This window comes from Podarcis liolepis, assembly GCF_965112155.1.
Source record: "Podarcis liolepis genome assembly, chromosome: 3".
Taxonomy (NCBI): domain Eukaryota; kingdom Metazoa; phylum Chordata; class Lepidosauria; order Squamata; family Lacertidae; genus Podarcis; species Podarcis liolepis.
The window spans coordinates 1,412,987-1,440,392 of NC_139557.1; the positions used below are offsets into that span (position 1 = coordinate 1,412,987).

A 27,406-nucleotide genomic window follows, 5' to 3' on the forward strand; every position below is an offset into this window, starting at 1 on the left:
GCTTGGAGCACCCTGCTTAAACCTCCTTACTGGTGGAATCACATGGTGGAATGGCTTGATAACCTTTCCTCCCAAGGCGAGGGGCAGTGACTTAGCTAAGGCTGGCAGGACAGCTTACTTTATGGTCTTAACCCCTTCATGCATTAATTAGTGTTAAGCATGTTGGTTATATGAGGCTGATTTACCCCACAGAAAGGATAACAGTCCATAAAAGTTTTTAAAAAATATGTTGACCATTTAACTAGGGTTGGACAATTTCATCTATTTCACTATTTCATCTCGGGGCTGCTAGATTCTCCTGCTTTTGACATGTACTTTAGCAATCCTTGCATCTGTTGTCAGTACCACTAGGTTTTCACATAAAATATAAGCGAGGGAGGGGGGGAACAACCCTGGGAAATAAGTGTGGACTGCTGTTTACTCCAAGGTTGTTAGTGGCTACATCAGGATGACATCACAATGCTTATGTAAGGGCTTGACTTCCTTCTGTTGAACTGACACCCACAAGGTATTTATAAGAATGATGTGCACATAGGGATAGGGAGCTACTCTTAGCTTACGTATATTTAAATGTAGCAACTTACTGCAGTAAAGTTAGTAGACAAAACAGCTGCAAATATGACACAGGATAAACGGGGGAAGCTTGGTGCCAGAACAAATTATACCTCAGCAAAGTCAAAAACCTGTGATCAAAGGGCCAAGAAGAAACTTTCTGCCACTCTGCTGTAAGTCCAGCATCTTTACTTCTAAGCTGAGGGCAGAGATGGGCCCCACAGCTCTCGGTCCTCGTTGTGTTTCATCTGACCCAAGAACACGGCCTGATCAGAAGCTTGCCACGCTTTCTTTTGGCTCTGACAGCTGTTTCAGTCACATTGTCCAACCCTAGTTAAATGGTCAACACATTTTTAAAAAACTTGCGGTATATATGACTTTTATAACAGAAGCTGCATGAAAAGTCCAAAATCCACACTTGGACAATACTTTTATTAGGACCAACAAGTAAGATGTTACACAAATTGGGAGGGGAGAAGGAAAAACACTAATCCCCCAACCAAAATACATAAATTAGGCTGGATGTAGGAGCTATGAGGTCCTCAGATTGTAATCATCATCTTAAATAAGAACTGCAGATCATTGGCATTATTCCTTTTATCAATCTCCAAACACAGATTAGAAATCAATAGAAAATGTCAAAAATTGTGTGCTGGTTACCTCAATCCCCATCCATTGCCATTTTGTTATGGCTGCACCCTGGCACCTCCATCTTCTGTTGTGTTTTGCTCTCTCAAGTGAGTCCTAGGGATAGGAAGTTTGAGAACCCCTGAACTAGGACACCTGGGGAATGGCAAGTAAAAGAGAAATTCCCTAACCCAGGAGATCTAGGCCAAAGGGGGGCAAGATGTGGCCCTTCAAACGTTGCTGTGCTCCAACTCCCATCAGCCTCAGCCACCATGGCCCATGTGGTCAGGGGTGATGGAGGGCCACAAGGGCCACAACACTAATGTATCCCATCTATAGAATAGTGTGACCAGAAAATAAAAAAATAAACATGTTAAACCAGGCCACTAATATCATTCTGATGGCGGTGGTAAACAGGATGATAGCATTTATTTATTTATTGGAAGGCATTTTATAATTGATTTTGATGTTTTAAGTTGGTTTTGCTGGTATTTCTGTTGGGCATTTTATATTTGACTTTTAGAATTGCCTTTTAAATTGTTGCTATATTTTAATCTTTCTTTTAGCTACTTAACTTATTTGAAAACTGGGGTATATATTATTTAAATACATATCTCTGTTCCTTGCAGGAGCCTTTTGGACACTGAGGATGACCTCTCTAATATCCAGTGGGGATCAGTGCCTTTAGAAGTACAGGACTGGCTGACTGTTACCTTCGCAAGGAAAAAAGAGGCGTACAGTATCAAACCTGAGGATCAGCCAAGCATTCGAACTATTTCATATGCAGTCCAGGCTAGTGTTTTGGTAAAAAGGTAAGCATGGGCCACAGAACAAGTAATGAGCCTAAACTCTGTAGCTCATGACTGGCGGAATTAAAGGTGCATCTAACGCAGTCCCTTCAAGATATGTTACATCCGGAATCTCATTCACCAATTTACACATACATGTGTTCATTATAAGACCATAAACACAGGGAGTCTGGGGGGCCCAGGAGGCCCAGGACCAGATGTGAAGCAGCACCAGCAAGCTCACCCAGCGGGGGCTGGAGTGGTCCTCTGCTTCCTGCTCACTCCAGCAGTGGTCAGACCAGGGTGGTCTGAGCTGGGGCTGCGGGGAAAGGCGCTGCTTCTTCCCATTAAACAAAGGATTTGCAGAGGGAATTATGGCAGGTGTCACTGTGACTGAGAAGATATTCTCTGTGGCACACTTAATGGAATATGCAAAATAAGGTCCGATCGAGAGCTGGTTGTTAACGGCATAATGCAGGGGTGGGGAACATCCCCTCCCACACCAAGAGCCACCAGCACCCGCACATCCGTTGGCATCAGAATCATCACAACCCTAAACCCGTTCTCTATGAAGAGCGAGCGCGGGAGATGGGAGATTTAGGTGAGGCAAGGTGAGGTGACTGCCTCAGGCAGCAGGATCCAGCAGGGCAGCAGATCCCCAGGTCTGTCTATCTTCCCCACTTGCCTCTGATGCAGGACAAGGAGTTGGGGCTTTTGTCTCCATCTCACTGCTCACCTTTCCTGAAGGCAAAGGCTCCAATGCGCCCCACATTCGCCCCACTTTCCCAGCCCAGTGAGAACAAGGAGCCCTGAAGTCACAACACACACCAGCATTAGGCTGGGGAAAAAGCTTCTGCTGCCTCAAGGCTTCTTGCCAGACCCATTCACTGGGAGGAGGGGTGGCAGGACCATGCAAGCTTCTCAGCAGCCTGAGAAATGGCCCAGGGGCAATTAGCTGTCTATAACGCTTGACGGAGCAGCCCTGTCCAGTTGGGGGGGGGGCAACATTTAGAGATCATCCAGTGAACTTCATAGCCATGTGGGGATTTCTACCAGGGTTGCCTCATCAGCCCTAGTCCAACCCTCTTCCTGCTTTGCCACATAGAGTCCCCCCACTACTTGACTTGACCTACTCTAAGGGTCTTCTTAGAAAATAATCTATGGCTTACATATATTTCATTTGTTCTCCTAGGATGTTCCGTACTCCCACCAGTGCAAGTGGTTTGGCTTATCCAGAGAAAGTAATTGCAGCTTTTAAGGTGAAAGTGTTTTTTTTAAAAATAATAAAATAAAACGGTCTCCTCGGGAGGTGGTGGACTCTCCTTCCTTGGAGGTTTTTAAGCAGAGGTTGGATGACCACCTGTCAGAGTTGCTTCATTTTTTAAATCAAAGAAAGAAAGAAAGAAAGAAAGAAAGAAAGAAGCCATTTGTATTGATGGCAGAAGTCATTGGCCAAGAGAGCCTTGTTGGAAGGATGTGAGGATCTTCTCAAGGGAGCCAGGGGGCCTGCTGTGGCTGGGTGTCCAGAGAAGGAGGAGGTCATTTGGTTGAGGGAGTTCATCTCTCTGCATCTCTGGCTTGTAGGTCTGAGGCCCTTCCTGCTCTGAAATAGGGGTTTCGTTTCTTGTGTGCCTTGAATCCCGTGAGTCTCCTCGGCATAGTTAGTGGTGGTGGGTCTGAGAACTTTGCAGCCATAAAATGAAGATCTGTAATAAACTATTATGACCAGCCATAAGAACACCTAATAAATTGCTCTTTTGATCTCTGTAAACTCCCATATCTATAAGCCAAATGTGACAAACAGGTTGACTTTATTTAATGGAAACTGCAGTTGGAGGAAGAGCAGTTTATTATCTACACGCTTTCAATAATCTGTCATAACTACATTCATTGGTATTACATTTTTTCTCACGTGACTTGGGAAACGAAAATGTTTGCATTTATATTTTTACATTTTACGTACATTTTATATGTTGTCCAGGAACCTAGATTAAGAAATAAAAGTGCTTTTTTGTGTGTTTTCAATTACCAACAGGACATTGATAAATGGGATTTTGATGTATTTGCCTTAAATGAAACTTGTGAAGGGCACAGCTTAAAATACCTGATGTGTGATCTGTTCAACAAGTATGATCTTCTGAGACAATTCAAGGTCAGGAACTTATCTAGTTAAATCTTAATATGTTAACAATTCAGTGTTTCCAGACTTTCTTTTAACAGAGCAAATTCCATGTTCTTGAAGGGCAAATTATAATACAGCAGTATCTAAGCAAATGAGAAAAAATTATGATAGGTGTGAAATAAAGCACATAGTGAAGCAAAGGGGCGTGTTCACAGAGTGAGTGTGTGGCTGCACTGGGAGAACGGGGGGGGGGGGGTTGCCCTGCAGAGAAGTTCCCCTTTCCAGATTATCCCAGATTGGGAAAATCCAAGTTTTGTGTTGGAAAGCTGTGGGCTGCCAGTTGGATGGATGATACCTAAAAAATCAATGCACATGGAGCTTCCAATCTACATTAAACTCCCATGTGGACGAGCCCTAATTCTTGCCTTCATCTGTCCATTCCATGCCATGGTGCCACCACGGATGTTTCACTTGCTTCTGTGCATCTGCACCGTCCCCAAATCTGCTCTGGAGGGTTGCTGGAAAGCTAGAAGAGATCAGGGACGGGGCAGGGGGGGGGGAGAGGGGAAGTCCTATTGTGAGTGTGGCTGTTGCTTTCCATGCACAATGGTTTGGTTGGAAACAACCCAGGAACATCTCATTTGACCCCTGAATGTCTGGACCTAAATCTTAAGTCTCCTCTGTCATGTCCGAATGATAATTTCAGAAGGGTGTTTGTCATACAACTGGTCTTGCCAATGGTTGCAATAAAAATGTTTATTTCCAGTTCTAAGCATGTCCTAATTCTTGCCTTCCATAGATCCCAATTACCTGCCTGATTTCATTTGCAAGTGCTCTGGAAGTTGGCTACAGCAAGCACCAAAATCCATATCACAATGTGATCCATGCTACAGATGTTACCCAAACTGTGCATTGCATAATGCTTCACACTGGTATGATGGTAAGAAATGCCCTACAGTGAAGGAAAAGAGCATTTGGGATTCTTAGGTCCTCCTTTTCTTGACCTAGGAAAGCCTTTTGTTGGAATAATTTTAGAAACTCACATATTATAGTTCTTTACTAAGGTCTATATTCATTATTTACTAACACATCAGTAGCCATTTCACTCATAGGATATAGCTGACCCAGAATCATAGAATCACAGAAGTGTAGAGCTAGACAGGGACCCCGAGTGTCACCAACCCCCTGCAAGGCAGGAAATAGAATCTGGGAACCAGTGAATTATACATGGTGTTGCCATGCTATTAAAAAAATGCATTGACTCATGAGATCAATGGAAAAGCTAAGGCAGATGAACTTGTGTTAGTGCACAGGATTCAGAAAGGCTGGCATAAGATTTAGGAGGAACCCTAAGTATACATTACTCAGGAGCGTCAGGCATAGACTCCACCATTGACCCCAGTATTGTGAGAGGAAGCGGAAGCTGCTTGGCCCACAGGACAAAATGTGCACCGTGATCCCAAATAACCCCCCACCCTGGCAGCTGCTATTGCCACTTAAAAAAGAAAAACTACTAGAGGAGATTGTAGTCGTAGACCATTCTGCATCATGTCTAATTGTTAGTTGCATGCAGGACATGACTGACTTTTAATTCTTCTCACTAGCATTGGTTCACTGACCTGGAGATATTAGCAATTCTTTTCAGCACCTCAATCCATGATTATGAACATACTGGAACCACAAACCATTTCCATGTTAGGACAAGGTAAGTCTCTTTTGTCATTTTCCAGTGTGACCATTGCAGCTCCACCTCAACTGAAATGGTAGAACTACCGTAAGTGGCTGAAACAGAAGCCGCTCGGGAGAGCTAGCATTGCCCATCTCTCCCTCTGCTGGAACCAGTGGAGTGCTTGCTAACAGGTGTCAGATCCCCAGAGCACAGTGTGAAAACCAGTACTCTAAAAAGTCAACATTTCCACCCTAAAAATGGTATATTTTCATCTCTGGGGATGACCTGGCACCAGGAAAAAGACTGTGCAGCCCTTCCTAGGTCTGTTCTGGGTAATATGGCTAGTTTTTGTTTTATTCTAGGTCAGAAATGGCACTTTTGTACAATGATAAATCAGTTCTTGAAAACCATCATGTGAGTGCTGTTTACCAACTCATGCAAAATGAAGATATGAACATCTTGGTCAATTTAACCAACGAGGAATGGAGGTGAGATAATATAGGGGTGCTACATAAGGTGTAGTGATGCTTGTGCAGTTACAGGCCTTTCAAGAGTCACTCAACAATGCTATGATTCTATAAGTAAGGATTGCCTTTACAAGCACTCCAGAGTTAACAGGGAGACTTTACTAATTTCCACCTTTGCAGCTATGGCTTATAGGCCACAAATGACAAATACAGTTTTGTATGTGGGTGGCTTTCCTTCTCAGGGTAGCAGACAGCTTAATTCAGATAACTTTGGGCTCTGAAGGAGGGCAGAATGCATGGAAATCCTTGTTTTAGAGAACTCACAGAACTCGCTGTTAAGATGTGGGTGAACATATCAGACAACACAGTGATTCTTCAAACAGCTCTTCTTTATTCTGAGGCCAGAACTGAATTGAACTGAAGGGCTCAGTCAGCCTGCTTATATAGCGCTCCAGTACCTTGTTACTGTAACAACTTTCTAAAACTATCCAATCACTGAACGTCACTTTCGATCCTTCATTTGCATACAAACTATCCAATCACTGAACGTCGCTTTCGATCCTTCATTTGCATAACTATCTACAGTATCCCCCTGCTGGCCCAGGGTGAGAACTTCAGTACATAACACCCCTCCCCACCGAGATAAGGTGTTAGTTACAATCGTAATGGTTTCCTTATATACAGCACTACACATAATGGTTCAATTAGGCACAAAAGCATATCGGTTACATTTCACATACTTCCACATACTTAGACCAACAGTGTTACATGTCCAACAACATAGTCTTTTAAATAAGTTGGGAGCTTGGAAACTCTGCCAGACTGCCAGGGAGCAGTACCCTGGTCCAGTGGGCTGCCCGATTCTTGCTGAGGCTGTGGCGCGACCCTAGGTGGCGTTGAAACCAAGTCCCCTGGATCCGCTGCTGTGGGGGAACCTCCGTGAGTGAAGTTGGCGGAATGTCAGGTACGGCAGTGGTCTGAGTCTGTGGGAAGTCCGGCAGACCCTCTGAAGTGGCTTGGTTCGGCTCAATGCCCGCAATTTGCGAGAGAGGTGTAGGTGGAGCCTCGCCATCTGTAAGTGTCTGTTCTGGAGCCACAAGCGTAGTTGGGGGCACCACGGTAGTGTCCAAGTATCCAAGTCCGTCTTCGAGTGCCACCTGGTACGAGCGAGGTCCAGTGACTCCCACTACTGTGGCTGGCACCCAAGGAATGTCCCCCACATAGTTCCGGGCAAAGACCTGGTTTCCTGGAACAAATGACCGTGGCGCGTTGGCACAGCCTGGGGGTTCAGCCACGGCAAAGTCCGGGTGCAGCCGGTCGAGCGGGGACCTGAGGCGGTGGCCCATAAGCAGTTCGGCAGGACTCTGCCCTGTGTCCGCATGAGGGGTGATGTGCTGCATGAACAAGTATTTGGCGACCCGCTCATGCCAGTCTCCCCGGTCCAGGCGCCCCAGTGCCTCTTTTGCCGAGCGCACCATTCTCTCTGCTTGCCCATTGCTGGATGGATGAAATGGTGCCGTTAGGGCATGGCGTATGCCCAGTCCCAAAAGGTACTGCCCAAAAGTGCCTGACGTGAACTGCGGTCTGTTGTCGGAGACAAGGACATCAGGACACCCATGCGTCGCAAAGAGGCCTTGCAGCACCCAGATGACGGCCTCGGTAGTGGTGGAGGGCATCAGGGCCACCTCCAGCCATTTGGAATAGGCGTCCACCACTACCATAAAGGTCCGGCTGCGAAAGGGGCCGGCCAGATAGATGTGCACCCTCGACCAGGGTGTCTTAGGCATCTCCCAGGTGCATCCCTTAGCTGCCGGTGGCGCAGGCCTTGATTCTTGGCATGCTTGACAGGCAGTGATGGCATCGTCCATGTTAGGCCACCAGACGTAACACCGAGCCAACGCCTTCATTTTGACGATTCCCGGGTGGCCAACGTGCAGAGCCTCCAGGACGCGTTGACGGAGTTTTGGGGGAATCACGACGCAATCTCCCCACAGCACACAGCCGTGATGAGCCGAGAGTTTGTGTTGCCTGGTTGCGAAGGGCTGGAACTCTGATGCAAAAGGCCCTTGTGGCCACCCCCTCCACACCCAGTTGAGCACACGGCTGATGGTGCGATCCTGGGCAGATGCGGAGGCCACCGTGGCAGCCAATACAGGCGCTGCTGGAAGATCCTCAATCAGGAGGAGCGATTACGCAGGAGCCTGGTCTTCCACAAATGCTGGAAGATGGCAACGGCTGAGGGCATCGGCATGGCCCATCGATTTCCCCGGGCGATGGACGAGCCGGTAGTGGTAGGGAGCCAGGAAAACAGTCCATTGCAGCATGCGCGGCGAGAGGACCGGTGGAGTTGGTCGATCACCGGCGAGGAGGCCCAGGAGTGGCTTGTGGTCGGTGATGAGGTCGAAAGTTCTGCCGTAGAGGTATTCATGGAACCTCTTCACCCCAGCCACAAGTGCCAATGCCTCCTTGTCGAGCTGGCTGTAATTCCGTTCAGTCAGAGATAGCGTCCTGGAAAAGTAGGCAAGCAGTGCTTCTCTTCTGTCTGGAAAACGGTGACTGAGGACAGTTCCGATGCCAAAAGGTGAGGCGTCACAGGCAAGGACCAGCGGCCTGGCTTCACTGTACTGTACCAGCACACTGTCCGATGAAAGGAGAGCCTTGACTGCGTTGAAGGCCGCCGTCTCCCGATGACCCCAGGACCAAGGTGTCTTCGTGCTGAGAAGTCGGTGAAGAGGCTCAGCCACCATGGCTTTGTGGGGCAGGAACATGTTATAAAAGTTCAGCAGCCCCAGGAACGCCTGCAACTCCTATATAAAAGGATGTCATATAGAGGAGGGAGAAAGGTTGTTTTCTGCTGCTCCAGAGAAGCGGACACGGAGCAATGGAGCCAAACTACAAGAAAGAAGATTCCACCTAAACATTAGGAAGAACTTCCTGACAGTAAGAGCTGTTCGACAGTGGACTTTGCTGCCAAGGAGTGTGGTGGAGTCTCCTTCTATGGAGGTCTTTAAGCAGAGGCTTGACAACCATATGTCAGGAGTGCTCTGATGGTGTTTCCTGCTTGGCAGGGGGTTGGACTCGATGGCCCTTGTGGTCTCTTCCAACTCTATGATTCTATGATTCTATGATTCTTCTATGATTCCGTCTTGTTCTTTTGGATGGGGGTCTGCTGGATAGCGTGGATCTTGGATGTGGTCGGGTGAAGGCCAGAGGTATTGATAAGATAGCCCAGGAACTCCACCTGTGGAATGGCAATCTGGCACTTCTCCCTCTTTACCTTGAGCCCGGCCTCCTGGAATCTGGTCAGCACAGCATGGAGGCGCTCAAACAGCTGCTGTTGTGAGTCTGCAGACACCAAGACGTCATCAAAATATGGTACAACGCCTGGAAGCCCTTGCAGGAGACGCTCCATAAGGCTTTGGAAGATGCCAGGAGCCACACTCCCCACCGAACTGCAAATGGCGGCAACGGAATGCCCCTTGGTGGGTGACGATCGTCTAGGCTTCAGCAGTGGCATCATCAATGGGCAGTTATTGATAGGCTTGGGCAAGGTCCAGCTTAGCAAAGACCTTACCCTCACCCAAGGAATGCAGCAGGTGTTGAACAACAGGAACCGGGTAAGCGTGCTGCTGAAGTGCCTTGTTGATCGTGCACTTGTAGTCGGCACAGATTCTCACCGACCCGTCTGGCTTGACAGGCGTGACGATGGGGGTTTCCCACTTGGCGTGGACAACCGGCTCCAAAACTCCTTGGGCGATCAGCTTGTCCAGTTGTTCGTCCACCTTAGCCTTGAGAGCAAAAGGAACCCGGCGTGGCTTTAGCTTGATGGGGGCAACTTGTGGATCAAGGCTAAAGGAGATGGGCGTACCTGTATATTGCCCCAAAGTGCCGTCAAAAACCTCGGCAAAGTCTTTGACCAGACCCTCAGTCTCTGCGTTAGAGATGCAGTTGATGCCGGTGACTTCCAGGCCAAGGGCATCAAACGAGTCTAGCCCTAGGAGGCTTGGCCGCTGACCTTCAACCACCACCAGTCGGAGCAGACCCGAAAAACCCTTGAAGGCGATCCGGAACTGGCCAACGCCTACCACGAGAATGTCGTTTCCCTGGTAGTCTCTCAGGTGTACACGGTGAGAGTCGAGTTGCCTTTTGGACACTCTCGGTACCAGTCTTTTGATGGTGCTCCAAGACACGATGGACAGAGCAGACCCGGTGTCGATCTCCATGTCATATGGAGCTCCTTCAATGAGCACCATGACGTTCAGCCTGCGTCGCGTAGGCGAGTCGGTTTGGCCAATCGTGGTTCCAGACGGGCAGCGGCAGTTGGTGAGAGCGAAATAGCTTTCCTTGGCGGACTGGAATGAAGACTTGGACTTGCGAGTCGGTGAAGGGGGGGTGTCAGACGGAGCCGATCGGCAGACCTTAGCGATGTGGCCCCTTCTGAGGTCTGGCCTGGCGAGGAGACGCCGTTGCAGACGGATGTCCTGGACCCCGCAGACGATTCGATCCATCATGGCATCGTCTAAGTCTTGGAACTCGCAATGCATTGCAGCCTGTTGGAGGGCGGTGGTGTAGTTGTTGATTGACTCCCCCTCTGCCTGGTTCTGGTAGTAGAACGCATGGTGGGCAGCAATCTTGGACGGCTTTGGTGCATAGTGGTTGCGGAGCTTCTCTTGGATCGTGTCCCACGGTGTTGCCTGGACTGCTACAGGCGCAACCAATGCTTGGGCTGTCTCGAACACCTCAGGCCCACAGAGGCTGAGGAATAGGCCCTGCTTCCGCTCCTGTGATACTTGCGTCAGATTGTTGGCTTGGAGGTAGCAGTCGAACGGAGCGAGGTAGGAGTCCCATGATTCAGAGGCTGGGGCAAACGGCGGTTGAGGCACAAGTGAAGCCATGATTCCGATGCCAGTGTAGAGGGTGATGGATGGAACACTGTGCTCTAGCCAGAAGAGTCAGCTCTGAATTGGTTCTGTTCAGTGATTTTGCTCAGTTATTCAGCTCAGCTTAGAGGGTAGCTGCATCTGGCTGTGCTCTGATGTCCATCGATTCCACCTTCGTCACCAGTGTTAAGTTGTGGGTGAACATATCAGACGACACAGCGATTCTTCAAACAGCTCTTCTTTATTCTGAGGCCAGAACTGAACTGAAGGGCTCAGTCAGCCTGCTTATATAGCGCTCCAGTACCTTGTTACTGTAACAACTTTCTAAAACTATCCAATCACTGAACGTCACTTTCAATCCTTCATTTGCATACAAACTATCCAATCACTGAACGTCACTTTTGATCCTTCATTTGTATAACTATCTACAGTATCCCCCTGCTGGCCCAGGGTGAGAACTTCAGTACATAACACTCACCATGAACAAATTATTTATTTGCCTTCAGGGAACTGCGCCGGCTGGTCATTGAGATGATTTTAGCTACGGACATGTCACATCATTTCCAGCAAATGAAATATCTGAAACACGTTCTGAAATGCCTTCAGCATGTAAAAAGGTTGGTTGTATTGGGAAGGGTGTGTGCGTGTTGGAAATCTGAATTTTTGTTGGTGGTATGAATTCTTTAAATCATCTCTCATGATTTAATTCTGAAGTAATTCAATAATGCCCTACATTTGACAGGACAGATAGAGATAAACTCATGTCCATGATTGTCCATGCAGCTGACATAAGTCATCCATCAAAGCCCTGGAAATTGCATCAGCAATGGGCAAATGCACTAATGGATGAATTCTTCAAGCAGGTACCATTTTCAAAACTTCATTGGTAGGCTAGATTCCTTTGCATGTTTGAGATAGATATTAAATTCATATCTTACCTGCCCAGAAAATCCCAAATGGCCTAAAACCTTTATAAAAAATATGCAAGCAAACATGCATAAGATAACACTTGGCATTTATTGTTGTATGTAATGTAACATAACATACCCTTGTTTCTTGCACCCATCGTCACAAGAAACCACTGTGAAGCGCTGTCTCAATTCACATGTAGTACTAAACCAAATCATGGCTAAGTGGGAACAAGGCAGCGCACACAGAGCGGACATGGAAGCCACTTCCCTCTTCCCCCTCCCAGAGCTGCTGCCGCTGCCTCATTACTCAGGATGCACCATGGTTTGGCTTAGCATTACATCTGAATCCAGGCTTGTGGTTTGTCTCATGCCAAATAAATTACAAGCTGTTTGCTTTGGGCTTACTGAGCATGGTTTCTCTGAGGAGGGACAAACCCGTTTATGTAATGCCAAGCCAACTCATGCCTTAGCAGTGGGTAGCAGCAGGACTAGGGAGGAGTGTTTTTTTGTTCTGTGCATGCTTCCTCGGTCATGCTAAACCATAGTTGAGTTTAGGGTTCTGTGCAAACCAGGCCAGTGAGTAGCTCCGGCTTCTCAGTCCAAGCCATTGAATGTCAGGCCTGAACGGGAATTAGAGCTGCAGTCTCTCTGGTCCAACATGTTATCTGATTCACCACACTGCTTCCCAAAAACCTTTCCTAAGGAAAAAGGGGCACTTCTCTCCAAATTGGGACACACACGTCCTCAAGAGCTTTATACATACAGTGGTACCTCTGGTTACGGACGCTTCTGGTTACAAATGCTTCTGGTTATGAACACTTCAGGTTACGAATGTTTCAGGTTATGAGCTCTGCTAACTTGGAAGTAGCTGCTGGTTGAGAACTTTGCCCCAGGATGCAAATGGAAATCGCGCGCTGGAAGGCCCCATTAGCAAAAGTGCGCCTCAGGATAAGATCAGTTTCAGCTTAAGAATGGACCTCTGGAACAAATTAAGTTCGTAACCAGAGGCACCACTGTATTACAAAGCTGAATAATCTGGCTAATTATAGTTGTTCTAAAGCTTCTTCTGCCAACAGGCGAAGCAGCATCCACTGTAAGCAAGCAGGACAGGTCTCTCCTGCTGTGCTGCATACTAGTAGCAACCCCATTGGAATGCATTGCTCCCAAATAGCAGGCTCTGTTGTGGCTAAAATATCTTCAGGAGGACTGATAGGTGTGCCCCCATCCCTGTATCTGTATACTTGAGGATCCCTTCTGTTGTGTTTTAAGGATAAATAGGTGTGATTAACAGCTTGGTATGAAAGATTAACACCCACATGTTTCAAACTCTCTGTCAGAATTTGAAAATGTTGCTTTTCAAGATGATTGGAGGAGCAGAATTTTCAACTCTTAGGTTTTTGCTTCACACACTTGCAGGTTGACAATAGGAAGGCACAAACAGTCCCACATTGTGCTTCATATTAAGAATTTGGGGCATGTTCAGCTCAAGGTCAAGTAACAGCTGCAGTGATTCCATTCTGGCAGTGAAGCCAACAATAGACAATTGCAATGATTGCAATGATTTATGAGATTCACCTGCATTCCCCACCCCTGCTGTATGTGGGGACTGGAGGTTTTTTTTACTGATATTGTGACTGGAGAGAAAAGGCTTAAGCAGCACACACTGCGCTCCTGAGGACAATCGTCCTGTGCCTTTATCAAATCCATGGCGTGGTTGCTGATTGTGTCATTTATATTATGTTTCATTTGGCCCTATGTCTCTGAAAACAGGAGTATCTGTTATGTTAGAGGTTCTCAGACTGTGATCTGCAGAACATCGCTGGTCTGTTGAGCTTCATTCAGGTGGTCCATGATTTGTCTGTAGAAAAATAACTAAAAATAATGTGTCATCTAGTGCAGCGCATGACAATTGCTACGGCAAGCAGAACAAAAATATTAAGTGGTCAACCAAGACCCTCAGCAATTTTCAGGTGGCTTTGTGGTAAGGAAAGTTTGGGATCCATTGCATTATGTTATACCAAATACTGTAATGTGTTTAAATAAGGAAAACACCTTGAAATAAAGGTTGTTATTTATTTCTTATTGGGACTTGGTAGAATCTTTGAAATTCCGAGTGGAGGGCTCACACTGCACTCTTATAAATAGTGTCTCTTTTTACACAATTATAAATAAACACACACTTATCTTTTCATATTACATACATTCTCAGAGTGTAAGGGGTGATTCAGATGCAACAATCTTGTATAGCCCATGGTTTTATTAAGTCAGAAATGACTATTGAGCCTACACTCTCCCCTCTCATTTCTCCCTCCCATGTACGAGCTTTAAAGCTTTTATGTTGGTATCTTTAAGCCAAGGTTGCCCATTATGTCTGAAACAATAAACTGTGGTTTAATGCTGGTTTTCTAAGCGGTAGGAAACCTGTGGGCCTCCAGCTGCTGCTAAACTGCAATACCCATCAGCCTCAGCAAGCAGGCGAAAGATGATGGGTTCAGCAACATCTGGAGGGGAATCAGTTCCCCACACCTGTTCTAAGCTGCTTCATAGAATCATAGATTTGGAAGGGACCCCAGGGGTCATCTAGTCCAACCCCCTGCAATGCAGGAATCTCAGCTAAAAGCATCCAGGACAAGATGGCCATCCAACATCTGCTTGAAAACCTCCAAGGGGGGAGAGTTCACCGTCTTGCGGGAGTTTGTTCCACTGTTGAACAGCTCTGTCAGAAACTTTTTCCGAATGTTTAGTCGGAACCTCCTTTTTTGCTCCTTGAAGCCATAGGTTCGAGTCCTACCCTCCAGAACGGGAGAAAACAAGCATGTTCCCTCTCTTCCATGTGACAGCCCTTCAGATATTTGAAGATGGCTCTCATATCTCCTCTGTCTCTTCTTTTCCAGGCTAAATATACCCAGCTCCTTCAAGCGCTCCTCGTAAGCCTTAGTTTCAAGAGTTTCATATCAAAATAGAAGTGAATTTATTGGATATTGTTCACACTGTCTTATATCTCTGTGCATTCTTTCCCCTCCAACTCAGGGAGATAAGGAGGCTGAATTAGGATTGCCTATTTCTCCACTCTGTGATCGTGGGACTACCAATATTGCTGAAACTCAAATAGGTAATGTGAGGGAGGGAGCCAATCTTTAGTCCTTCCTCTCAATCCTTTTCTTTTTGAAAATCAGATGTATGCTTTTCCCCCTGCCCTTTTTAAAAAATATTTTTTATTAAGTTTTCCATTTAACAATACAATCATATCACATTAGTTAATCCGAATTATGCCAATACATATCATAAAATCCAAATATTTTGCCGAATTTTTTAAATTTTTGTTGGGGGTACCCATGCTTCGAGTTCAGTAAGGGTCCAATCATCTCATATTTCTGCTGCTTTAAAGATGTATGCTTTTCTTTCTCACCACAGCAAAACAAAAAACAAAAACAAACAAATATGCCATAGGTGCTAGAAAATGTCCTGGCTGGATCACCATTTCCTGAAGCTCAAAAGCAGATCCAGAAATCACATTGATCACATTATTATTATTATTATTATTATTATTATTATTCAGTGCTATGTCCCTTTCACCACCAAACCACCTGACTCGTTGTCAAATTCCCCCACTGCACTGCTTTGTGACGTTTTTATAACCCCTTGCAAGCCATGTGAATGCCTTTGAGTGCCATGTGAATGCTTCATTTGGGTCTTGCCTTTCTTTCAGTTCTAAGCAGTGCAGATTACTCAGCAGTTTCCAAGCCTACACTACTTCACCATTTTAAAAAATAATAAATTTTGGCTACTGGTAAACTATTTTTTGAGGGAGTTAATTCCATAGTTAAATTATGCACTGTGTGAAAAAGTATTTTCTTTTGTCTGTCCTAATCTTCCAACATTCAACTTTTTTGATGTCCACAAGCTCTCGTGTTATGAAAGGAGAAACTTATCTCTGCCCACTTTCTCCACTGTTTTCATGTATGTGCTCTTTGAATTCTTTAAGGCATCCCTTATTGCCTGGCTGTATTTATTTTGCCAAAGTTTATGTTCCTTTTGGTTCTCCTCATCTGCACAAGTTTCTAAAGGAAACTTCCTTGCCTCTGATGAGTTCTTTGACTCTACAGTGGTACCTCGGGTTAAGAACTTTATTCGTTCTGGAGGGCCATACTTCTGTTCTTAACCTGAAGCACCACTTTAGCTAATGAGGCCTCTTGCTGCTGCCGCACCGCTGGAACACAATTTCTGTTCTCATCCTGAAGCAAAGTTCTTAACCCGAGGTAATATTTTGGGTTAGCGGAGTCTGTAACCTGAAGCGTCTGTAACCCGAGGTACCACTTACTCATTACAGCACCCTCTTGGCGCTGATTGTACCTTTCTTAACCTGTGGTATAAACGCTTATGAGATAAATGCTTAAATGATATGCACTTACTGTTTATCCTTTTATTACAACTGTTGTTAATTTTTTACATCATCAGATACGGGGTTGCACATTTCATGTTGCTTGCTGTGTGCCTGCATTGTCTAATAGATGCTCACTGGGCTGTGCTTCTCGCCAAATGCCAAACCTGTTCTGGCAGAGCTGCACTTCTACCAGTTTTCTGCGCCTCACCCACCAGGTCCCCTGCTTGTGGCCTCCATGCTGGCCTTCGCCACCAAGCTCAACATTTCCACTCAAGGCCTGAGCACCCCAGGCCTTGTCCTGTGCTGACTACTGCAGGGTGACTTGGCCTGCCTCTAAAGTGAACTGGGAGCTACTACTGGGGTTGCAAGCTGTAGGCTGAGCTTTGCCATGTCTGAATCCTATGAATAGGTATTGGTGCTTCAAGGATATGCTGAGGGTTTATGCAAGACATTCTCGCCACTCTCTCATTACTTTGGGAGACCAGGCCTCCGCCAGGAGAAAACTGGAATGGCTGTGGCAAGACCAGCTGAACTTACCATATTGCCCTGGTGCTGACATGCTAAGCCAAACTTGGACTTAGTGAGCTTGTGGAGAGGAGCTCACATCCACTTTGCTGCTCCCAGGATCCCCAAGCTAAGCTAACGTTTGGCTTAGGGTGCTGTCCAAACCGGAACTTGTGGTTAAGCTCCATCCTTATTAGCCATGATGTCTTAGGTCAGTATGGAAGCAAAAAAGAAATGGGAGGAGGCAGGCAGCTGCAAGCTCCTCCCCAGGAACCTGCATGTTCACATGGACTCAGGGCCTGATTCACACATGACCCTAAACCATGTTTATTAAACCATAGCTTAGTGTACTACCACTAGAAATAATAATAGTAATAATAATATTAATAATTTAACTTTTTTTTGGGGGGGGAAACTTGCCTCTTTAGAATCCTTTCCAGATATATCATAGTTTTAGCCAAAATATCTGCACTCATCTCAGACCAGGGCTGGATCTACACAGCTATAAAAATGCTATGAAAAAAAAATATTAAAGCTCACAATGGAAATGATCATTGACTTTGTATTTCAGCTCTACAGAGCTATCTGATGTCACATTGTTATAACACATTTATAACGTTATAAGTACACTAATGTAGCTGAGTCCTAGACCCATAAGCTCTGTACTGAAGAATGTTTCTTCATCTAGGACAAGAAATTGAAGAATTATGTCTGGATGTTTTCTTCTTTTCAGGCTTTATTGATGTCATAGTGAAACCAATTTTTTCTCTTATAATTGAAGCAGCTGAGAAAATTGTTGAGCCTCTTATATATGAAGCTTTTGAAACTGGATGTTCCTCTAGCAGAGATTCTGGGTATTTTTCCGGGTATGACTGTTCTTCTTGCTTTTTTTTTGTTAATGTTATCCTTATTTTTTTACAAATTGCTCTTGTCACCATGGTCTTTGATACTGGCAAGATATTAACTCATTTTCAGTTTTGTTTCAATAATTGTTCTTCATTTAACTCCCCAACCTTTCATTTTTTCATTTTTTTATTTTTTTGTTCTGTTCAGAGCCCCGTACTTCATCTCGGCATTTCTTCTCTTTTCTCCTCCAGGGCTTCCCGATAGCCCAATGAGGAATTTTAAGTTAAGACTGTGAGTTTACTGCATTCCAGTAACTTTCATGTTTTTGTAATGTGAGATTAGTTTTTAAAATGTTGAAGTGGAGTAAAATTTTGATATCAATATTTCACTTTTCTTTCCAGTGAAAGGGTGAATTGGACTCCACTAGCAGATTGATAGGTCTTTAAAAAGTCCCGCAATAGCTGCATTTGATTGTCCCAGTGTTCGTTTCTGTTCCTGAAAAAGAGGGCATTGATTTTTCTCTCATTATTATACTATATATATTTTCTGGTGTTTTAAAATATATGCTTGTATACGTTTGAGGAAAGACGCAAACCCCCAAACCCAAGAAATTAATGTATGCCAGATTCTAACTAATATTTGGGATAGGAAGGGGAAATGCAAGCTGCCAAATTCATGCAAAGCAGCCTGGCCAGGCTAATTAAGTGTAGCTCCATTAAGAACCATTGGCAATGCAAGAGAACTGTCTTTTCCAGCAGGAGAAATGGCAGGTTACCAAGGTGAACTATTAGGAAATAGTGTCTTAACATAAGGTTAGGGTTTTTGGTGAGAGATTTACTGGGGGGGGGGGGAGGACAAGGGCAGAATGATCTTGGCTGCTGACTGGAGAGGTTGCAACCCAGAGACTGGGGAGCCTGGCTGGCTGCTCTGGACTCCAGCCGGCTGGTGCTCTGAGAGAAGCCCAGGGAGATGTGCAGCTGCATATTGGTGTAAAATAAATGCTACAGCCTCTGCCCTAGCCTGAATTCAGAATGGAAACATGACCCTGGGGGAAGCCCTGGAACCCCTGGGTCATGCTACTGCTTGGTACAGATTGGGGTGCCATGTAGCAATCGGTGCTTTTTTCCATGCCAATTTTAGATGTCAGTTGCTTCTCCAGAACTCTAAAAACCTTAAAAATTACTTCAACAATTTGAGCCTGACTCATTACTTATGGTTTTCTTTCCTTTTGTAAAGATCAGGGTCAATTGAAGATGAAAATAAACCAAAACTTAGTGGGAACAGTTTTGAAGAGGAAGAAAACTTTAGTCAGGGAAGCGTCAAAAGTGAAAGCGGGACTTGCACAGAGAGAAATCTCTTAATTTCATTGGATATAGCAAGCTTTGAAGAACACTTGGTGCATAATATTGAAGCAAACAGGAAAAAGTGGAAAGAGAGCCAGGCGCCCAAGAGCAAAGGTAGGAGGATCCATTTCTGCAGACTCTGAGCCCGCCATACACTGCAATAACCATTTCCCACATTTGTGTCCACGCCATTCTTGCTGCTCTCAACAAAGTCCTTTTCAGAAGGAAGAGACTGTTTTCTGGAGCAGAACAGATTGCAATTTATATTTTCCTTCAATAAAAATGTCTTACTATTATTAAAAACAATGACAAGGTCTTAATTTGGCATTTCAATTCTCCTAGACTAGCCCTAACCCTCTGTCCAATTAAACAGAATCAATACTGGGAACAATCTCAGCTCATTGCTATTCTTATATGTACAACTATGGGCTGCTCCCGAGCTCCCTCCCCTCACCCCCCATCCCATAGAGCTCCCCCTTCCCACCCCATGCAGCTAACTACTAACCTTACTTTTTACCTTCCCAGCCCCATTTCTGAAGTCACTTCTTTCTCCTCTTCTGCAGCACTGCTTTGCACCCAGTTTCACCTTCACCACGTTTAGGGAAGTTTTTAATGTTTGATGTTTTATCGTTTTTTAATATTCTGTTGGGAGCCGCCCAGTTAGATGGGAGGCATACAAATATTATTCTTATTCTGATGTCCGTGCCTCCTCCCTCTTTTTGTGCAAGTTGCCTTCACAAGCCACACCTCGGTAACCTCCCACATCTTCCTCCTCCCACACATTGCAACTACTCGGAACACTTGTCACCATTTTTTCTTATTCTTCAGACCCTGCCATGCTCTTGCTTTCATCTCCAGCCCCAGTCCTATGTCTCATACATCCTTGTTTTTTGCAACCGTCTTTAGACCCCTTTTTTCACCTTCACTTTCACCTTCACTTTCCTTTTTCCTTCATCTTCCTCCTCTTCTCAACGCATCACCCCCATTTCCATGCCTTTTCCTCTTCTTTTGTGCAGCCCTCTTTGCACAGGCACACAGTTAATCACCTTCCCTTCCTTCTTCCAACTCTCTTGCATACAAACTGACCCTATCTCCATGCTGCCTCCTCTCTTATTCTGCAGCTCTCTTTGCATGCACACCCCCCATGCTGACACATGCAAATTTATCTTTCAGATGCATTTGCATTAAGAGCAAGCCTGTCAGTTCACCTGTTCAGTTAGAGAAGGTTCGGTTCCCACTGTATCCAAACAACAAAAGTTTGGGTGGGCGGATTCCCCTTAAAGTCTTGGGTACCAGTTTCTCTCCCATAATTTGAGTTAGCAGAAGTAGGAGATGACTAAAAGCTTGAAGTCTTCACCCAGGTGCGAGACAGCTTAGCCGTGTACAAAGGCTGATTCTGATACTTTTGTACATGTAAAAAACAAGAATGAAAGCCTAAAACGAGTGGTCCACAAAGTAGTTGTGCATAAGCCACATTTTTTAAAAAATGAATATTGGGAAATGTTTCATAAATATTTATCTGTCTTTCTACAGATGAAATTATTTTAAGGGGAATATCTTACATTTCCTTTGTTTTTAGAATCACCAATGAAAGAAAGTAACAAGGCCAAAGACAAAGTAAGTAAAGATAAAAAAGAGGGGGAGAAACCCCAGAAAACATCAAAGCCCAAACACCATCCTTCAAAGTCCAATAAACTTTGTATTGCACCACAAAGTCCTACCGTTTGCGATTGTGAGCTTTGCCACAACAGAGCATTTGAACCAATGGATGTCAGCTTCATCGTTTACAACGCAGGGGCATCAGAACTGTTTCAGCCACAGCCAGATGATGAGGTCATGGATGTCACAGAATCATATGGTATTCAAAATAACTTTTCTATCCAGATTGTTGTCTTCATAGATCCATTATTTTTATTTTGCACAAAAATGCATTCAATCTATCTTTAGGTAGTGCGCTCTCTCTCTCTCTCTCTTTCTCTCTCTCTCGCTCTCTCTCCTGTATATCACTCCCCAACCAATTTTCCTTGCATCCTTTCCCCACATTTAACAAATTCCAGTTCTGCAAAACCTCAGATTTTGCAGCACCAAATTAAGAGTTTTGTAATTTGCATTCATTCACTCATTAATAGAGATAAAAGGATTTGTCAGTTTTGGTCCTCTTAGGTTTTGATTTTTCTGATCTTAATTTTGCCACATTTCTGCAGCAATTTGAAAATGAATCAGCATTCTAGTGCAAGTGTTATCTAATAAATACATTTTTGTAATCTATTTTTATTAATGTACATATTTTTGCAAGCAATGTCTCCTAATATAATGCATTTTCATTAATATATGCATTTTTAATGCACACTTTTACCTAAATATGCATTTTTGTAAACATTCGTTGATTGGAGAACTGCATTTCAGTATTCAGAAAAATACAAATTTTTAAGGATGGTTATGTTTTGATTCTCATATTGTTTCAGAAAAGGCAAATTTGAGAAATTCGGCTTTAAATGCAAACTGAATTTTACTTCTCCCCCATCTCTATTCATTTCAGTAACAGAACCTGTTATTTTCTGTTTACAAAAGTGTAGCAGGAACTGATGTAGAAATCTAGACATACCGTCTGCAGTTTCCAGATGAGTGTTGCTTCCTTGAAAAATTGAGTTCCTGAATTGGATTCATATTTTCATGCAGGTTGTCTACAAAGGCACTTGAGATAAGGGAGGGTAGATCTGCATTGATTAAGCCTCAAATAAGCCAAAATTGCAGGCAGTTCCAAACAATGTTCATATGCTTCACAAGTAATTACAAGAACCCAGTGCTTTTGATCAAAGACGACAGTGCATGAATGTAATACCTTATTTTTAACACATCACAGTAATTTAGGAGACAAATATTTTATGGGAGTGGAGTATTAGGATCAAGTTCCTAGCACATGAGCAGCAAGCTGGTTAGATATTTCCAGTTATGTTTCTACTTTAATATTTTTGCTGGTCTCTTCTAGGGAACTAGTTTAAGGAGTTCCTTGTAATGCAAATCCTAAGTTTTTAATTTTTATCAAAAGTTGTCTAGATTACAAGAATGTAAGCAGAAGTGGCATTTTCATTTGAGAAATAGAATTTTTCATTTGAGAAGATTTAGCTGACTGTCCCTCTTTTTGCTTATTTGTTTTGTAGAGGAATTGGTGGATAATAAAAGTTCCTGGAGGAAAGCTGCTGGCCAGGATACAGATAAAAACATTAACGAGATGAGAGGCATGGTTCCAAAAACAAAACCTCTGCGTCCTAATGAAAGCGATGATGTGATCATTGAGGAGTTCATACCAGATGATCCTGAGCCCCCAAAAGAAAGTGAACACCCTGCCGTCCCTGATCACAATGGTGCCCAGCTGTCACCTGGTCTTGGCTTTATGTCAGAGCTAACCAAAAGTGAAGTCAATTTCTTTTCCCTGTGGAACGGTAATTGGCCATTTCTGCTCAGGCTTCAGTGATGATTAATAGGTAGTTTTAGCACAAACCTCAATGAACCTTCAACATTTCACAGATGAAAATGGTCACTTATTGGCTGGTGCCATTGGTGAACTGTGACAAGCCAACATCATACAGGTGGTGGAGGAAATAGCGGTGCCAACACAACCCAGGCACTGTGTGCCACAAATAGAGATGGCAAAAGCAATACATTGCACTTATACAGTGGTACCTGAACCTTAAACCGTTCTGGAAGTCTGTTCTTAACCTGAAACTTCTTAACCTGAGGTACCATAGAATCATAGAGTTGGAAGAGACCACAAGGGCCATCGAGTCCAACCCCCTGCCAAGCAGGAAACACCATCAGAGCACTCCTGACATATGGTTGTCAAGCCTCTGCTTGTGGTCAACCAAGACTCCTAGATCCTTTTCACATGTACTGCTCTCAAGCCAGGTGTCACCCATCTTGTATTTGTGCCTCTCATTTAGCTAATGGGCCTACCGCTGCCGCACGATTTCTGTTCTCATCCTGAAGCAAAGTTCTTAACCCGAGGTACTACTTCTGAGTTAGCAGAGTCTGTAACCCAAGGTACCACTGTAATCTCATTTTACAGTCAAGGAAGACCATCTGGTGACACAGAATTCTTAGGAGAAACAATAATAGAGTACCTCCCAGCCTATACAGAGTTCCTTCCACTTGCCAAAATGACGACAGCTTCTCCCTCCCCTATGCATTCCTTCCTGGTTTAAGGTATGCCCTCATCCGGACTCAGCCTAGAGTTTCAATGCCAAGACTGAAAGTCCTGGAAAATAGCAGTCCAATTATCTGATTATGTGACTTTCATCACCACTGAATAACTGCAGTTTCTTGCTTCCCCTCAGAATTCAGAAGGATGTTGCCTTTCAGCACATGCATGGCAACAAAATTAGAATTTTTGATCATTTTTGACAGTCCTTTCCCTCCACAAATTCTACAACTGGTTCCCCCTTTTCCCATCCCTTCTTCTATCAGTACAACAGACGCGTTGACAAAATAAAGGTGTGTTTTAATGACTTTTAAACATGCTGGAAAAGTATGTTTTTTAAATTTTTTATGTTCAACTTAATGTTTTATCAATGAGCTAAAAAGCAAAATTTGGAAATTGAATAGCTCATTATCGTATGAAAAAGAATAACGGAGAAAGTTAAAAAAAACCTGAACTGAAATCCTTTCTTCAAAGTGGGATACATGTAAAGCTTGAGGATGTTCATAAGTATTTATGGATTATTCATACTTTCAGTAATTTAGTAAGTCAAGGCAACAACAGAAAAATACAAGGACAAAATGAATTTGATTTTGAAATGAAACGTAAGGAAACAGAATCTAAGGAACTTTTTCGCAAGTTTTTAAGAGCAAAACAAAAACTGCAAACAGTAGATACTTATAAAACGTGTAAAAACATGTGCATACTAAACAGAAATGCTTTGAAATAGTAGTAAAAACAGGCAGACTACATGACCTACAATATATATATATATATATATATACACACACCCACACGCCCACACACCCACACCCACCAGATATTGGCACTCGAAAGAAACAATGGTGGCGTACACCCTCAGATCAGGACCGGCCCACCCATGAGGCAAGATCCACTGGGGCAGCAGATCCTGACATCGATCTTTCTTCCCTCTTGTTCCTGTTGTTGATCTTCCCTCACCCCTTTTTCTCTGGCGAAGAGAGGGGTACCATTTGACGTCCGTCTCGGGTGCCATAATGCCTTGGCCCAGCCCTCCCTCAGGTTCACTATATCATTATACCTCTCAAGCCCCAGAACTAGGACAAATAACACATTTTTTTAGAAAAGTCTGAAATTCTGAAATTAATATATGACGATGGAATGTTTCTTGATGACCCTGACTTGAAACAAGTGATATTAGAGACTAATAATTTCCTAAAAGTCAGTTGCGTGTTGAGGTCCCCAGGGCCACCCCAATAACTCACACATCACAATGAATTTTTTGTTTAAGGTTTTTTGGCATAATTTTGGCCACAACTTTATTAAAATACAAAAATGTGAGTGGTTGCTTAGGCATTGGTTGCGACTATCTGCCCCCACCATGGGGACAGACTGACATTCCGCACGCATGCGAAAGTCAGAAAAGGGGAATACACTTGGGGGTAGCGACGGAGCAGGGAACCTGCCCTCAGCCCTCCCCAAATGCAACCAGGAGCTCATTGCTATGGCCCGAGCCCCCTTGACAGAGTGGACAAGCAACAGTTAGCCCCCAATTCCTTTAACGGAATCCCTTGCAGCAGCAGCATTAGAGGGGCAGGCACAGCCAATCCATGCCCCTCAACCAACCAAACCATAAACCAATGCCTAACCACAACCTTACAAGTTGTAACGATTTGCTACGCAGTAGGCAAAAACCAAATGGCCCCAGCCAATCAGCCAGATGGACAAAATTCCTACCGGGCCCCTGCCCCAAGAGCAGACAACCCCATGACAAGCATAGCAAGGTCAAAGCGAACAACCCTAATTCTAGGGAGGGGGGGACGGGCAATCCGATGCACGGGCGATTTCGCCCTAGCCTCGTGCAAGGAGTTTTAGCATTTCTGGCTGTCAATCAACAAATGGCAACATTAACTTCTTCCAACAACAAGGGAAGCCCCAATCGCATCAGTGGCCAATGATCAATTAGCCCGCCCCCAACTTTGGAGTGTCCTGGTGGCCCCCACCGCAACACGTGCTCTCCATGAAGGAGAACACGCTTTGCCACAATTCAACACACAGAAGGATGAGCAGATCTCAGCCTTTAAAGCAGAGCTCAAACATTGAGTTGGGTGAGGATAAAAAATGATGGCATTGCTAAATAGTATGAAAAAACAAAAATAAACTTTAATCCCACATAAAAATGTTGAAAAGTAACAATAAATTTATTAAAATTTAACATTAAATGGACTCATCTATCCAGCTCAATGCCTGGTCAACAAACTAATGTGATAAATACTGGTAATTAATAAATTATGTGTATGAGAAGAGAGAAAAAGCTACATGTGGATCATCTTTTTAAATGGCATATACAGAACCTTCATCAGCACATGTACATGCAATGAAATATGTTTATGTGGACTTGTCAAACATGGATGCTTTCACACATTTCCAATATGCTGTGATTCACAAACTCTAAGCATGGTTTTTCCACTATGTTTTACTCAGAATAGACCTAATTTAAGTCATGTTTGTTAATGTTAATAGATCTACTCTGAGTAACACTTAGTTAAATACCACCCTCAATCAGGCAAAATGCATGCAAACATAGTAATATATTCTCTAACAATATACTTTTTTCTCCCTCTCTGCAGAAGAAATTATGAGACGTGCTGCGGAGCAGCAGAAACAAGACCAAAGCAGAATGGCTGCTGACGCTGCGTTACAGGTGGCAATATCAGCAAAACAAAACGAGGGTTGTCAAGCAAACTCAGCTGATCAAAACTTTGTTCTACAAGTAATCTCTATTGACACCCCTATTGTAACAAACAGGACAGAATCAGGACAACATTGTGACCCATCCCAGGAGGAAGTTGCCAATACTTCTGCCCTAAAGCAAGATATCACCACGCCATCAAATGCATGCCAACAAAATGAAACAACCCCACGTGGAGCTGCAGCTGCAGCTGTATCTGTCACATCCTTGAGCTATGGGGTATTTAAAATTCCCCAGTAGATTATTGATCTAACTGGTAGGCTAAGATTGCACTGTCTTCAAGCTTAACAGAAACCAAGACCTGATCAAATACAAGGCACCTGACTCAAACATAGAACTTATGATTGCTGAATGTTCAAAAGTTAAGGGGGAAATGCTTATTGTGAGATCAGTTGACAGAAATCTGAAACACACATTGGTCGCTACAGAATAGGTAGAGGTAATTCTTAATAAACCTTCTTATTGGTGGAAATGAAACCCACCTCTTCCCCTTCCCCTGAAGATTTTGAGTCTGTGGGACTTTTCAGGAGGCTGAAATTGAAGTGTGAGAGAAAATATACAAGGAGAAGAAAGGCATGTCTATGGGATGGAATTAGTAGCAGTATTGTGTGCTAAAGAAACAGATGTTAAATATTTATCTTGATACCATTTTTAGTCAGACTACAGAGTTTGTGTTTGGGATAGAAGAATGGTGAAGGGGCATAGAAGGGGTATAAAGATTGCACATATGGTCTTGAAGAGGGAAAAAACAACCTTTTCAGGAGCACTTTGAGACTTCCTAGCCATCATGCACACTAGGGACCCATCTCAGGATCTGGCAAAATACACGTGGCAGAGAGAGCACACTCTCAATCCGGTGTTTTGTTAGGGAATGTGATATGTTGGGGGAGCTCTTACTTGTTCCTTTGAGATGGACAGATCATTGCCTGGTCATTCCCAGTGCTGGTGAGAAACATAGAATCATAGAGTTGGAAGAGACCACAAGGGCCATCGAGTCCAACCCCCTGCCAAGCAGGAAACACCATCAGAGCACTCCTGACATATGGTTGTCAAGCCTCTGCTTAAAGACCTCCAAAGTAGGAGACTCCACCACACTCCTTGGCAGCAAATTCCACTGTCCAACAGCTCTTACTGTCAGGAAGTTCTTCCTAATGTTTAGGTGGAATCTTCTTTCTTGTAGTTTGGATCCATTGCTCCGTGTCCGCTTCTCTGGAGCAGCAGAAAACAACCTTTCTCCCTCCTCTATATGACATCCTTTTATATGGAAGAACATGGAAGAACTCTCCCAGATCAATTGACTTACAACTTTTCTAATTTCCTGTGACTCTCAAATGGTGGCTGTTTCTGTTCCTCTTACACAGCAAAAAACAAACAAACACAAATATCT

At 44.2% G+C, this 27,406-nt stretch overlaps 1 protein-coding gene across 4 annotated transcripts; it reads left to right on the top strand.

The window, feature by feature from the left end:
- Positions 1-488: 488 nt before the first annotated feature.
- LOC310703098 (dual specificity calcium/calmodulin-dependent 3',5'-cyclic nucleotide phosphodiesterase 1A-like) lies at positions 489-26,496 on the top strand. 4 transcript variants are annotated; one of them, XM_083495150.1, is made up of 15 exons: positions 489-725; positions 1,809-1,991; positions 3,160-3,226; positions 4,003-4,119; positions 4,889-5,029; positions 5,694-5,794; positions 6,121-6,246; positions 11,612-11,722; positions 11,848-11,968; positions 15,047-15,128; positions 18,002-18,041; positions 18,987-19,207; positions 20,673-20,951; positions 22,255-22,536; positions 25,898-26,496. In XM_083495150.1, the coding sequence occupies exons 1-15, from the start codon at positions 619-621 to the stop codon at positions 26,257-26,259; spliced, it is 2,340 nt and encodes a 779-aa protein (XP_083351276.1). In that variant the 5' UTR covers positions 489-618; the 3' UTR covers positions 26,260-26,496. The 4 variants fall into 4 exon arrangements, with proteins under 4 accessions (XP_083351276.1, XP_083351273.1, XP_083351274.1 ...); XM_083495147.1 differs by lacking the exon at positions 18,002-18,041 and adding an exon at positions 17,638-17,770 and having other exon boundaries at positions 490-725; XM_083495148.1 differs by lacking the exon at positions 18,002-18,041 and adding an exon at positions 17,686-17,770 and having other exon boundaries at positions 490-725.
- Positions 26,497-27,406: the final 910 nt, after the last annotated feature.